Source organism: Varanus komodoensis, unplaced genomic scaffold (assembly GCF_004798865.1).
Source record: "Varanus komodoensis strain SLA01 unplaced genomic scaffold, ASM479886v1 scaffold14_1, whole genome shotgun sequence".
Lineage (NCBI taxonomy): Eukaryota > Metazoa > Chordata > Lepidosauria > Squamata > Varanidae > Varanus > Varanus komodoensis.
In genome coordinates, this window is record NW_025335438.1 from 15870365 (window position 1) to 15883472 (window position 13108).

General features: G+C 40.7%; 1 protein-coding gene across 2 annotated transcripts in view; it reads left to right on the forward strand.

The window, feature by feature from the left end:
• Positions 1–13108, forward strand: part of TOX (thymocyte selection associated high mobility group box) — a 257804-nt gene that overhangs the window by 143458 nt on the left and 101238 nt on the right. For both annotated transcript variants that reach the window (XM_044424442.1, XM_044424443.1), the window contains exon 3: positions 8877–9119. In XM_044424442.1, the coding sequence (XP_044280377.1) occupies positions 8877–9119 (243 nt within the window). The remainder of the gene's footprint in view (positions 1–8876; positions 9120–13108) is intronic.

Sequence of the window (13108 nt, forward strand, 5' to 3'; positions counted from 1 at the left end):
AGGCTGTACTGATGAATCAACTAGATTTGATTCTGACTACTGGAGGACGGGTGAATTCTGTAGATTTCTTGATAGGAGGCAGTTGAGACTTGGAGTAAGCGCATGATTGTGTGGTGTTACCAATTGCAGCACCCCAAAACACCCCAAAAGTAGTTGACCAGAGGAAGGCCACATAGTAAAAAACACCACCACCACCACAGTTATACTGTCCCAGAAGGGAGGGGGGATAAGAACAAAATGAACTTTGTGTAACCCATAGCTAACACGCTAGCCTGACCTTGAATACAGTAATCAAAGGGACAGTGGAAACTGGTTCTAGCCACCATGAAAGTTGCAAATGTGCAGGGAGTAAGAGCATGGCAAGCCTGTGTGAATCTCGAGCAGATAAGAAATAGACATGGGAAATGTCTGATCCTTGACAGAGGAAAGGACTCTTTCTCCAGCACAGGAGGGGGTGCATGCATTGATGTATCGATGCATTAGATGTGTATTAGGTGACCGAATTGGTTACCTAGGGTGTAAAACGCATGTACTGGGGTGCAACTTTTGAGACACTGCTTTGGGCTGAATGTCCCCTTTTATCTCTCTCTATTCTATAGTGCACTAGAATGAGGCTGATTTTGGCTCTAAGTCTCGTCTCAGGCTCTGTTTGGCTCGGGTCTGGGGTCCACCTGGGTTTGCCCCAGCTGTTGACTGACTTAGTGGATCTAGAAACTAAAGTAAGGGGAAAGGCATCATGGATACAAAGAAATAAAAGGGAACCAGGTGAGGAATAGTGGGAGACTGTCCTCCTCCTGATCTGCCCAAATTTGTGAGTTATGGGCTCTGAAGTGAGCCCTGAAATTGTAGGAAGGAACTGGGAACTGAGAAGAATCTAAATTCTGGAAGATGGGTAATGTTTGATGGCTAAGAATGGCTATCTAAGGGACTAGTTAGGCAAGTAATCCAGAGACTCCATGAAAGTAGCCTTTGGGGGAGCTAAGGCTCTTGTAGATCAATCTCTACAAACTGATGTGGCATTGGGATGTATTTGGGCTGGCACATGCCTTTGGGAAAATTTGGCAGGAAAGGAGTATAATCATGAGTAGAGGAAAAGTTTTGGTGAAGTAGAAGTTGGTGCAAGTACTGTAAAAATTGGTTCTGCCTAATTCATGTAAAGGGAGATCACCCTATGAAATGCTGTTTGAATTGCCTTTCTTGGGGCAGGTGGGGGAGTTACCAAGTTTCGAGTCAAAAGATAAACGATTGAGTGTTTTGGTAAAAAAAAAAAAAGTGTAAAGAATGAAACTGCTAAAGTTTTTCATGGAAGCACAAAATGGAGGAGTTGGGAGGGGCCACAAAGGCCATCGAGTTCAAACCCCTGCTGTTGCAGGGCGCCATGATACACCCTTTTCATTTGGGTAAAGAAAAGAAGAAAAAAGCAAAAGAAAAAAAAAAAAAGGAAGAGGGTTGCTGTACCTCATTTGCTGAAGAGCACTCCATTATTTAAGGGACAGCAACTGCAGCTTTTTCTGGATTTGGACTGGGCAGCTGAATTCAGGGAAATGTGTGCTGGAAACTATGGACTTGACTGTGGGATCCACACAGCCAAGAAAGGGGAGTGCTCTGGCAGAAGGTACCACCATTTTGTGAGTGCTGCAGAGGGAGCGCACACACAAGAGCCTCTGAGCATGTGCAGAGTTCAAAACACTTTGAGAAGTTGGGGCAGTGCTGCTTCCAGCCACGAGCTGGGGGCAGGCTTGCACTGGTTTTCTGGATGGGATCTGGAGTGTCCAGAAAACTCTAAAAGAAAATGTTGGGGTGCTTGAATCTTGAGGGAAAGGGGGACAATAAGGTATTGCAACTGAGGTAAGACGTTCTTTGAGTGTTCAAAGCCTGTATTGCCTCAGGAAAAATTCTGCATGAGAAGGGATTGGGTTGAAGCAAAGGATCCTTGAGCACTCTCAATGAGGAGGCTGAGGGGAATATATTCTGAACTTTAGGTATACCATCTTGTGCCTGTGCCATAACACAAAGAGTGGAGGAAGAGGGGTAATGGGTGGAACTGGGGCTGTTTGGTTGGGTGTGTGTGGGTGCACATGGGTGCACAGTGGCAGGGGTTCTTTTCAAAAACCCCAAGGAGAGTACTTGTTGTGGTCTCAATGTTGTGGGTTATTCTCTTTTTGCAATGTTGCCAAGTATTTTGATCAGGCTCCAAATTTTACAAGGAAAGATAGCTATGGAGGGTGTTTTGTACAAGAAAGGAATATTGATGGTGCTAAGGAGAGTTTTTCTTACAGTAACCTAATGTTAGTTGCCGGGGGGGTGGGGACCAGGCTTGAAAAGGGACAAAGATTTTTCAACTTCCTCTCCAAGATAACGTGGTTAACCAGGGTCTGTGAAGAAATGTAAAGGTTTTTTTTCTAATCGACCTGTTTTGTGAGCTGTACTTTTCCGACACCAGATGAACTGGAACTGCAAAGACTGTGATTCCTGTGTTCTGCCTTGCTTTTTGTATCATCCACAAGGAAGCAAAGTCCTACAGCCAAGTGTACAGCCGAGTCCAGAAGTTGAGTGAAGCCTAGACAATGAAATCTCGAAGAATCACCTCAAAGGGCAAAGCAGATAACTGAACTGGACGTTAGGCCATTGCCTCATCTCACACTGCTCCCACCTTGCAAAGCAGGTTAACCCAAGTCTGTTGACCAAAAGGAATGGTGGCCTTAGACAGGGTATTCATTATCGTGCGGGTCTCAGCCCCAGTGAGGATAATATCTTTAGGTCAATGGGTCAAAAGGGGGGGCCTAGGGAGCAAAGGAACCAGGCCTCAGAGTAAATTGGGTAATAGCGCTGCAAAAGTGCAGGGGAGCAGGTTAAAGGTGAGAGCTGGCTGGCACTGAGTTCCTTGCAGCCAAAGGAGGGGGTGAAGAGATCAACGGATTTGACAATCCCCATCTGAGCTGCATGGATAGAAGCTGCTTCCTGAGAAAGAGGAAGCACCAGGAGTTATCTGAACTGGCTGATTTGTTTGGTTGCTCACAAAAGAGGGAACCGTTGGAGAAATATGAAAATCCTGGCTGAGGGGGGTTGCTTATATGCACCTCTGTGCTAAGGTCAGATCTCTGTTGGTATTGGCTTTTGGTTCAAGAGGATGGGAATTGGAAAAGGATAATGGGATTATTGTAATTGGACTGTTAGGATTATTTCTGTTACCATCTTTACTACTATTGTTAAAGACTTTTATTAATAATGCTGTTCAAAGTGCTATACAGGCAACTGCCAAGAAAGAAGAGAGGGGTTTGCTGTTGGAGGTGAAAAGTCAAGATCCTATGAGTGATGATGAGGAGATCCTGGCTGCCTTTGAATGAGTGGTTTTAAAAGATAATTCTGTTCTAGAATTAGATTGTGGGAAGTGTAAAGTCTGTATCTTTTAAAATATGAGTGAAGGATTGTTTTTTCTAAAGTGTAAAATCTGTATTCTTTTAGAATGAATAAAGGCCTGTTTTCATTGTCTCATCCTCCCCACAAGATTTAAACATTTTGCCATCAAGTAAGGATTTTCAAGGCCACTTCGGCCTGTTGACCTCTTAGAAGGTACTGCGCACGCATAATAGGTTCATAAATAGTAAATGACACACCTCTAATAGGTAATTGGCTCATTAGCATGAACATGGGATGTATGAGCCGGGAGGGGGGAACATATTAAGGAGTAGTATGATATAGGTGGATGGGGAAGATTGTGACTTTTTAGTAACCAGCCAATGGCGAAGCAGGGATAGTGTTGAGCATCAGGGAAAGGAATGTATAAAATCTCTTGTAAACAGTAAAAGATTGCTCTTTGTTTCTCAGACTACTGAGGCATTGAGCCAGCCTTTGCAAACGCTTTTTGTATGGAATAAACTGCTTGTACCCACTCGAATCCTGTCTCAAAGAGTTTTAAATCTCACAGTGGGAAGGCGGTGGTGACCACAAAGAGGTAGTGCTGCTTAGCTGCTTGCCCACGGTCAACTGGTGCTCATCTTGCTCAGCAGATAATTGTTTCTAAGGGGTTGAAATGGTGGCACTTTCAACTTCCCTTAATATGGATGGGTGAAGGAAATGCCTTGTTTTTCATATTGCTATTTATTTCTTTATTTTATTTATATTCCACCTTTTCCTCTGGCAAGAAACCCATGGTGGCTTACCAAACCATCCCCTTTCCATGTTATCCTCACAACATCCCTGTGCGGCAAGATAGGCTGAGAGTCAGTGACTGGCCAAAGTCATCTAGCAAGCTCCATGACCAAGCATTGCCCAGCCTGAGTCAGAGCCCAACACTGCAACCAGTTCACCATTCTGGCTGCACCATTCTAAGTGGTGTTCTTAATTAGTAAAAGTCTTTCACACAGGAAGGGGAATCTTTGAAATTTCTGCCTTAAAAAAAAATCAGTTGTACTTCAGTCAACATTCTCTTGGTCTTGTAGTGGAAAATTAATGTTTTGCTTGAAGCAGTGCCCTTTATCTATTGTGAATTAAAGAAATTGATGAACATTACAAGCGAGAAATGTACCTTCTGCAGCAATATGGTCTTGATTACTTCTGTTTGATAGATTAATATATTGTGTATTTTTAAAATGATTGTGATTTATTGCTGTTGTCTGCCCAATAAAGAAATACAAAACATTCTTTGCAGGATCATTAACTTGAACATCTCAGTGGTGCTGTTGGACAATCCTTGCTGAGTGTTAAGATGAATTATATAGCTGATCGAAGAACTGTACAGTAATGTATTATAGTTTCAATCTATGCAGTCTTTTAATACCTTGTTAGAAAAACATTGAACAACATTGGTTATCAAGATTTAGAAATAAGATCCTCATAATTACTGCTCTTAATTTATGTCTCATTTCTAGAAGAACAGAAATAGTTTTCCCCTCTTTTAACAAATTATGACTGCATTCTTGCTTCCAGCTGTATATATGCTAATCCCAGTGAAATCACTGGGATATATGCATGCATAATTGTGTATGAGATGGGAAACTTGAGTCACTGAAGATACTGAATATCTGACCATTGTTATTAGAGTATCAGTCTGTGTTCTGTTGCCCTCAATTGAGATGATAATTTCATAGAAACATATTTTTATTTATTTATTTTTTGATTTATATCCTACCTTTTTCCTACAAAGGGCTCAAGGCAGCTTACATCATTCTCCTCCTCCATCTTATCCCCACAACAACAACCCTGTGAGGTAGGTTGGACTGAGAGTCTGTGTCTGGCCCAAAGTCACCCAGTTTGCTCCATGGCTGAGCAGGGACTAGAACCTAGATCATCTGAGTCCCAGTCCCACGCTCTTCACCACTGCACCACACTGGCTATTATGATATTCAATCATATTAATAACTAATAGATAATTGAGAGCAGATAGCCAAGCCATCAAGCTGTACAGGCATCAGCCCTATGCAGACATCACCCTGTTTCATGCATAGGGAAATTGTGATGGAATATATGTGAGCACTCATGCCCCACGTGTGCTGTCCAGCATGTCTTGCCAGCTCAGAGATATGAGTACACTGAGGTCTGCAAAAGGTCCGAGCTTCTTTGCAAACTCTCACACTCAATGTGCGGGCATGCTCATATACATCCCATCCCGTCTTAGGTAGTATGACCTTGAAGTGTAACTGAACAGACTGCAGCAAAGTAAAGAAGTCCATTGCCATGAAATCCAAAGGGGAAAGGTGAGCTTCTGCTTCATGATTTAGCTGCACTGTTGTCGGGACATATGTTATAGTCCAATTAAATACCATAATTCAGACCATCATGGCTCTTACTTAGCCAGATCAGTGTTTTCACTTACAATGGTGAGCTGAACTACATACTGAACTCTGACATTTTCTTAGAAAACAAATGTTTGAAATGTCTTTAGGAAACTGCAAGTCTTGCGTGACAAAAAATATATTACCAAAGAAAATGATAGCTTTGGGCTGGAGCAAAAAAGGGCCTTGTGTGAGTACCCCACTTCTGGATTCTATCAATTCCCCTTCCTGATGCATCCCCTCAGTCTTCATCTCATTTCATTCCTGAATTTCTTTACCAATCTTTATACACTCCCTCATTTGCTAAATAGCCATCAAGACAATGTGTAATGCCTTTAGACAGTAGAACTTTCAGAAAAGCCTAAGTGGACTGCAATGTGGCCAAGGGATGGGAAAGCCTGATTAAGTGAATTCAACACTGTTTGTGTTTCCCTGGAACCAAACCTCTGCTATTAAGTCATATGGCACAAAGAAATAGTGGGATAATCCAATAGATTAGCTTTCTGGGGAGCATTAAAATATTCGGTTTGGTTTGTTGAATAGTGCCAACAGCCAGTTTAAGTAAAAGCATATAACAGAAAAGACCATTTTCTCCTCTTTCTCCTTTGTCATACAGAGCAAAGCTGCTAAGATCTGTTTTTGGTGTTTTCATGATATTTCTTCAATAAGAAGAAAAATGTTGAGGTATTTGTCCTCATTGTGCTAGTGTGATGCTTTGGGTAAGAATTGGCAGGCCACTGAAACAACATAGTGCACTGCATACAGTTTATCACTAGGAACCCCTGACAATTCAACCAAGGATTTGCCCTGATCAAATCCAAAAGCTCCCTCTTAGAAAGAAAGAGGGTGGAATTGATAGGTGCATCTGAAGCTTTTCTTCCTAACTTATAGCACAGAAAAGTAGTCCCAGTGTTCAGAGTGTAGAGAATTTTCCAAGGAACTTTTAGTCTTGCAGAGTATCTCTCTTCCAGAAGTGGTCTATAGTAAGATATCCTTTCCTGAAAACACAAATGTACCTTTCTTCTTTTATTGTGTGCTGGATAGATCTGTTTACACTCTTGGAAGGAATTTTGGATCTTCTGATGTCTTGTTGGGGTGGTGGGGCAGGAAAGTTACCTTGCATGTACCCTGAACATTACTGTGTGTATATCAACTGATCCAGTCTGTAAGCACTCAGTGTCTTTTGCTCTGCCTGATTCCCACCCCATATCCATCATATAAAGCACCAGCCATGTTTCTTGTAAGTCCCTGGTTTATCAACGCTATGCTCGGGAGCTAGCTCTGTAGCATTTTGTTTCAGCAGGTGAGCTTCCTCAGCTTTTCCTCTAAGTCTTGGAAGGGGAATGACCTTTTGCAGATTCAGTGATGCACTCACGGCAGTTTCTCCTCAGTCACAATCTGTGCTGGATAGGGTAGGGACAAAGCAGGCAGATTAAAAGCAAGAGTCTAAGAAGAAACAGATTCTAGGCAAGTCCCAAATTGTCCCTTTGTGTTATGCTTTTTGAAACCATACAAGAACATTTTGTTGCTTTCAAGATTGCTTCAGTATATGTGCATGCAATGGTGTGATAATTTAAATTTTATGATGCTTTTTTAACACTGGCACAGGGAACTTTCTCATCTACTCTCATCTACATGCACACACACAGACATATCCCCTACTAGTCCTTTTAACAGTTCAGTTTTAAGAATACTTTATAGAAGAACAAAAAGCTGGTGAAAATCAAAAGGATACAATTTATTAAGAACATTGGAGAAGGAGAAGAAGGAAGAGACACAGAAGCAGAAGCCTCAGCAGCCACCAACCAATTTTCTATAGACATTTTCTCTGCTGACATCCAGCATAATTCAGTTGGCTCACTTAGAAAATTACTACCCTACTTCTGTTGGTCATTTACCATCTGCCTAATTAACACTACCAGTCAGCAGAAAATAGAAAATTAAGCAATCAAATTATCATTTAGGTGAATGACTTTACATTAATTTGAATGTAAAAAATAATACATAGTTTATCCTTGTATTGTCATTTGGAATGCGGTCACAAATGAGCAACCTGATCCAGTTAAGTAATGCATGCATGGAAGTAGTTATCTGTGCACATTTGTTCTCTTTTGGTATTCTGGGCCATGTGTGTAAACGGATGCTATGTGAATAGGTCCAGGCTGCATCTAGCTTATTGAGCTGCATGCATGTTTCCTGCTGTTCAAAACAGCAGGTGCTATCAGTACCACTCACTTGTTCAGTCAGCACTGATTGGTACAATCAATACTATTCACATATGTTCTCCCAAACAGGTGCTAGATACTAGCTGGCTACATTGTAATCTGAGATTTGTGTCTGTTGACATGAGTAGAGCCAAATCAGGACCCTGGTGTATTTTCAGGCAGTGCAATATATTTCTAGATTAATTTTCTGCTTCTAGCAGTAGCAGGATTAATGTGTTATTCTTGTGTATGCCTTAGAGCAACACTCAAGAACAAGATTCCACCTCACCACCCCCGCTACCATTATTTTTGCTCTTGAGTGGCAGAGAGTCTTATGAGGGTTTTTTTTTAAATCCAATATTAATTTTTTAAATTGCATTCCTATTCCCTAGTTCCCATGAAAAAGGTATTCATCCTGTTGAAGACTCTTAGAAAATTGTAATGGGGCCATTCAATTCAGCTGTTGGGGTGCTGGGATTTCTGTCTAATGGAAGCTGTGAAAATATCAAAGATTTTATGCCTTTGAGGCCACTTATATGCCATACATAGCAGCACAATTGTTTTAATGTAGCAGTGTTTAAAATGGTCTCTCCTGTGCCAAGTAGAAGCCACTGTTTAGTGCTATCTATTGAGTTGCAAAAGGAGTCTGGCCATTTTATTTGAGACTAAAGGGTACAATCCTATGCATGTTTAGACAAAACAAAGTTTGTCCTGCTGGCACGCTGTGGAAGGCATGGCTAGTGGGAGAACACTGAGAGTTGCAGAACTTTCTTCTTTCTGACTATATATAACATTGCTTTCTTAGTGCATTACATTGTTGGTTGTTTTTATCCTACCCTATCTGAAGGACCCAGTGTAATATATTTTAATTGAAACTCTACCTTTCATCTTTCCACAGTCTTTTCCTGGCCCAAGTCTTGAAAGTGAAGATTTTAACATACCTCCTATCACACCACCTTCATTACCTGACCACTCACTGGTGCATTTGAATGACACAGAATCTGGTTATCCTTCACTGTGTCATCCTATCAACCATAATGGTCTACTTCCATTCCATCCACAAAACATGGAACTACCTGAAATCACTGTCTCCAATATGCTTGGCCAAGATGGAACACTGCTTTCAAATTCACTGTCTGTGGTAAGCCTTTTAAGTGTGTGTGTGTGTGTGTGTGTGTGTGTGGCAGTACCCAGTGTCGCCCATGTGCACAACTGGAAGCTAGAAGTTAATAAACCAACCAAAATGAGCATATGTGCTAGTTTCAGTACAACTTGCAAAAAGGAGGTACACTGACCTGTCTTGATGCAGATAATTGTGTTTTTTTTGTCTGTGGGGTTGCTTAAGGCAGCAGTAATTCCCTGTTGCATTAGCATCAGGTCTCACTGACACAGCAAATGAGCAGAGGAACAGTAGCAGCATTGCATACTGCCCATAACATTCAAAGCATGTTTCAGATTCTGTTATGATAACTGGCATTCTGCTATAACAAAATTTGGGGACTGTTGTATGCTTTACTTAAGTAGCTTTCTAATCAACAATTTGCTTATGTATATGCAATATATGCATATACAATATATGCATAACAGTTCACAATAAAGCATGATAAAAACCAATGTGTTTACCCATTCTGAAGAAAAGTTAGGACAATTTCATAACAAGTACATAATGAAGTATAATTTCAATAGCTTATACTCAAAATGTGAAGGTTTAGTTTAGGTTTAAATTAATAAAATCTCCTTGTGTCTGGAATTTAGCTCAAGAAATGGATTATTTCCCCCCAGAATTAGAAAACAAGATTTTTTTTTTCTTTCTGATCCCTGTAATGAATTTGAACCTCCTAGAATTCCTGATGGTACTATCATGACCTTGATGGGGAGCAGTACAAATGTGTTCTACCACCTATTTCCCTTCCTTCAAACTTGCACAAGAATGTGACAGTAGTTGCAAGAAACCTTTCCTGCTGACCTCTCTGAAGCTGCATACACTTGGGATGCCAAGTTTCCAGAGCATCCAATATCCAACACTCTACAAAACTGTGTTTCCAAGTACTTGGAAAGTTAGGAAGGAAGGAAGGCAGATGTCTACATTCATGTTCAAGTCCAAGCCAAAGAAAAATATTTGAAGGAAATGATCCTGATTTATAATAAAGCCAAGCATTTGGCACTGGACTATCTGTAGCCTCCAAAACAGGTTATTATTAATTTTAGTGACATCACTAGCTGCAATTAAGCCCAACATCCATGCACAAAGTACTTCCTTCTGTGGGAATGCATAGCATTAAAAATAACAAGGGGAGCATTGTCCCAAATGTTCTTAGTAGGAAGATGTTGCTCTCATTTGAATCTGTGGGAAGAAATAACATAATACTGTTTTTTATTGCTCATGTGCTACATATTGATAGATTCTGAACAGGTGGAAAAATTGGAGGATGAGAAAAGCCATTGTATTTTGTATGCTTCTTGAACCTCAGGGCCTGGCCATAGTATTTTCATTTAAAAGGGATGTAAGGTTGCTTTTAGTGATACTGAGAATGACTTCATCTTTCGATATCAACTTGAGGATAAAAGAAAGTATTGCAACTTTACATAACGAAAAGTGATCAGAATGATACAAAAGAGTGTTGACAGTTGCTATAAAGGTACCTAAAGAGGGTAAGGATAGCATTTGGCACTTTAGTACACTGCTCCAGCAGTGATTTGCCCTCTTCTTTACTGAGGCTAGAGTTTGGAAGCTGAGTATTCCCTGATGTACTGAAGTTTCATATCTGGCTCTTGTAAAAGAAATGAGAACAATAGAACTTTGAAAGGTTGTAGACTGTCACTTGAGCAACACAAGCAAGGTAAAGTAGATTAAAGGCCAAGTGACGTAAGTAGTCAAGCATCTTTTGGAATCTTATGTAGAACATGGAGAAAGAAATTCATAAGTCAAGGGAACAAAACATTAGTGGAAATATAATGCGAGTTGAATGAGATTCCCAGGTTGTTGGTTTTGTTTTTTTGTGGTTTTTTTGGTTGGGCAATGATCACCCTTTTTCATCTCAATATTGCCCAGCTTTTCACAAAAGGATTATCGTGTTTTGTCATAAATTTTATCCTAGAAGCCAAGTTTCTGTGTGGGTATTCTGTACCCATAAGTATGTCTTTCCACAATTTCTAAAGGAATTTGAAATCTCTGTCAAAGTGTTAGAATAAAATTTAATTGTATCTAAAAACATCAGCTGGGATTATTATGTGCAACATGTTCTCGGTGAAATGTGTTTGATTTTCATTGGTAGAAATATAATTCATTTTTCTTACATGTACAACATGTATAAATATCAGCAACCTGCAGATGAAGATTTGGTTATGTTTTCAGCAATTCTGTTTGCGGATGAATGGACTCCATGGGAGTACTAAAGCTTGAGAGTTGCTAGTATGTCTGGGCCCAGACATTCTAGGGTAATTTTTTTCTGTTCTCTTCTTCCTTCCTTTCTACCCTGTACTCATTCCTTCCTATCTGTGGAAAAGCAATTGGAGAAGGTATAACTAGTGGAGCTGCAAATAAGAAGTAATTGTGCATGGCATTGTACAAGCAGTCCAAATTATGGCCACACTGCCGATCATAATAAGGTCCCCTTTTCCCTCATGTCTATGGTGAAGTTTCTCTGCTAGAAGCACAGTGCCACCCACTTGTCTTATAATATATGAAAGCTAAAAATTATACCTTTCTCACTGAACCCACTGGTAATGACTTATTCCCTACAAAACATTGCATTCAAGACAATATATGCTTTACATTCAAGAAAACAATGCATCAGTCTTTTGAGTATACTTCTGTGAAGATGTAAAACTGAGCCATATTCTTCCATTGTTCACTGAGAGATCTTTAGTGCCACTTTAAGATAATACCTCTGTTTAATTCAATTGTCCTCTGCATCTGTCAATGCTATGCATACAATTGTGCTACCATGCCATACATTTCTCAACAGTCTAAGATGGATGGAGAACATGAAGGCATATGGTTATGAGCAGCATCCTGGTGTGGCCAACCGTTATGCTGCCAAATGAGGCAGAGCTGGATTTTATTATTTATTTTTAGTGCTACAAAGTGTTAAAGGGTCCAAGTTAGTTTATTTGCAAGCTAAATTGGCCCACTTTGGCCTTCTGTAGACACTATGGAGCAGCATATGACTAAATTTCAGTGGCAAAGTGTGTGTGTGTGAGAAAGAGAGGGGGGGCCACATAAACTGCACAGTACCCCAATAGTGTGGACCACAGGAGAGGTCTCTGGAGTAAAAATGGCCCCTGGACATTGTGCATTTGCCCATCCTGGTCTAAAAGCTCATCAGCTGTAAGTGGTTGTCATCTAGAATGCTAGCTCGGTTAGAATCTAGCAATAGAAATGTTGAATCAACCCTCTGGAACAGTTCGTCATCCTGTGTAGTTTCTTCCTTCAAACTGTAATCTGCTACTATACCCTAACATCCTTCTTCGTTTCTCTCCTTTTGCCCACATGGTAGCTTCTCTTTTGCTTGCAGCTTCATACCTGGCTCCACGGGTGGAACTACAATAAAGGGTCAGCCAGAATCAACCATGCTTCACCTTATCAACTTCCTTTCCTGTGATAAGATAGAATGTCAAACTTGTAGCCATAGGGAACCAGGAATTACAGGCAGCCTAGTGCAAGGAATTGTATGAAGGTGAGTGAACAGGCTGGCAGAGGAAGAATGGAGTGTGGCCAACACAGAAAACAAGCAGAATGCTAGAGAAAGATAGCCTCCCTCTTGCCAATATGCATTCAGCATAGAAATGCAGCTCCCAGTCACTCCTCTGTTGGTTATCAGGGTGGTTGTGGGTTTGTTTGGTTTTGCCAACTAGTAATTTTTGTGGGCTTAGTTACAAGGCTTCAGAGTAGTATCTGGAGTTATCACTAAGGAGAAGGATGTAAAAGTATCTGGTGCTAGTGATGGACAGGGATACAAAGGAAAAGGAAGGGAACCAAATGCCAACTGCTAAGCTAGTTATACCTATTGGGCTGGTTTGCTCTCCACAATAAGCTATCCTGAATAGCTTGGTTGTTTGCTTGCTAACCCACAATTAGCAGGTCTGTGTCTTGCTGTGGCTTGTTTACCCCAGAAGATATTGGTCCCA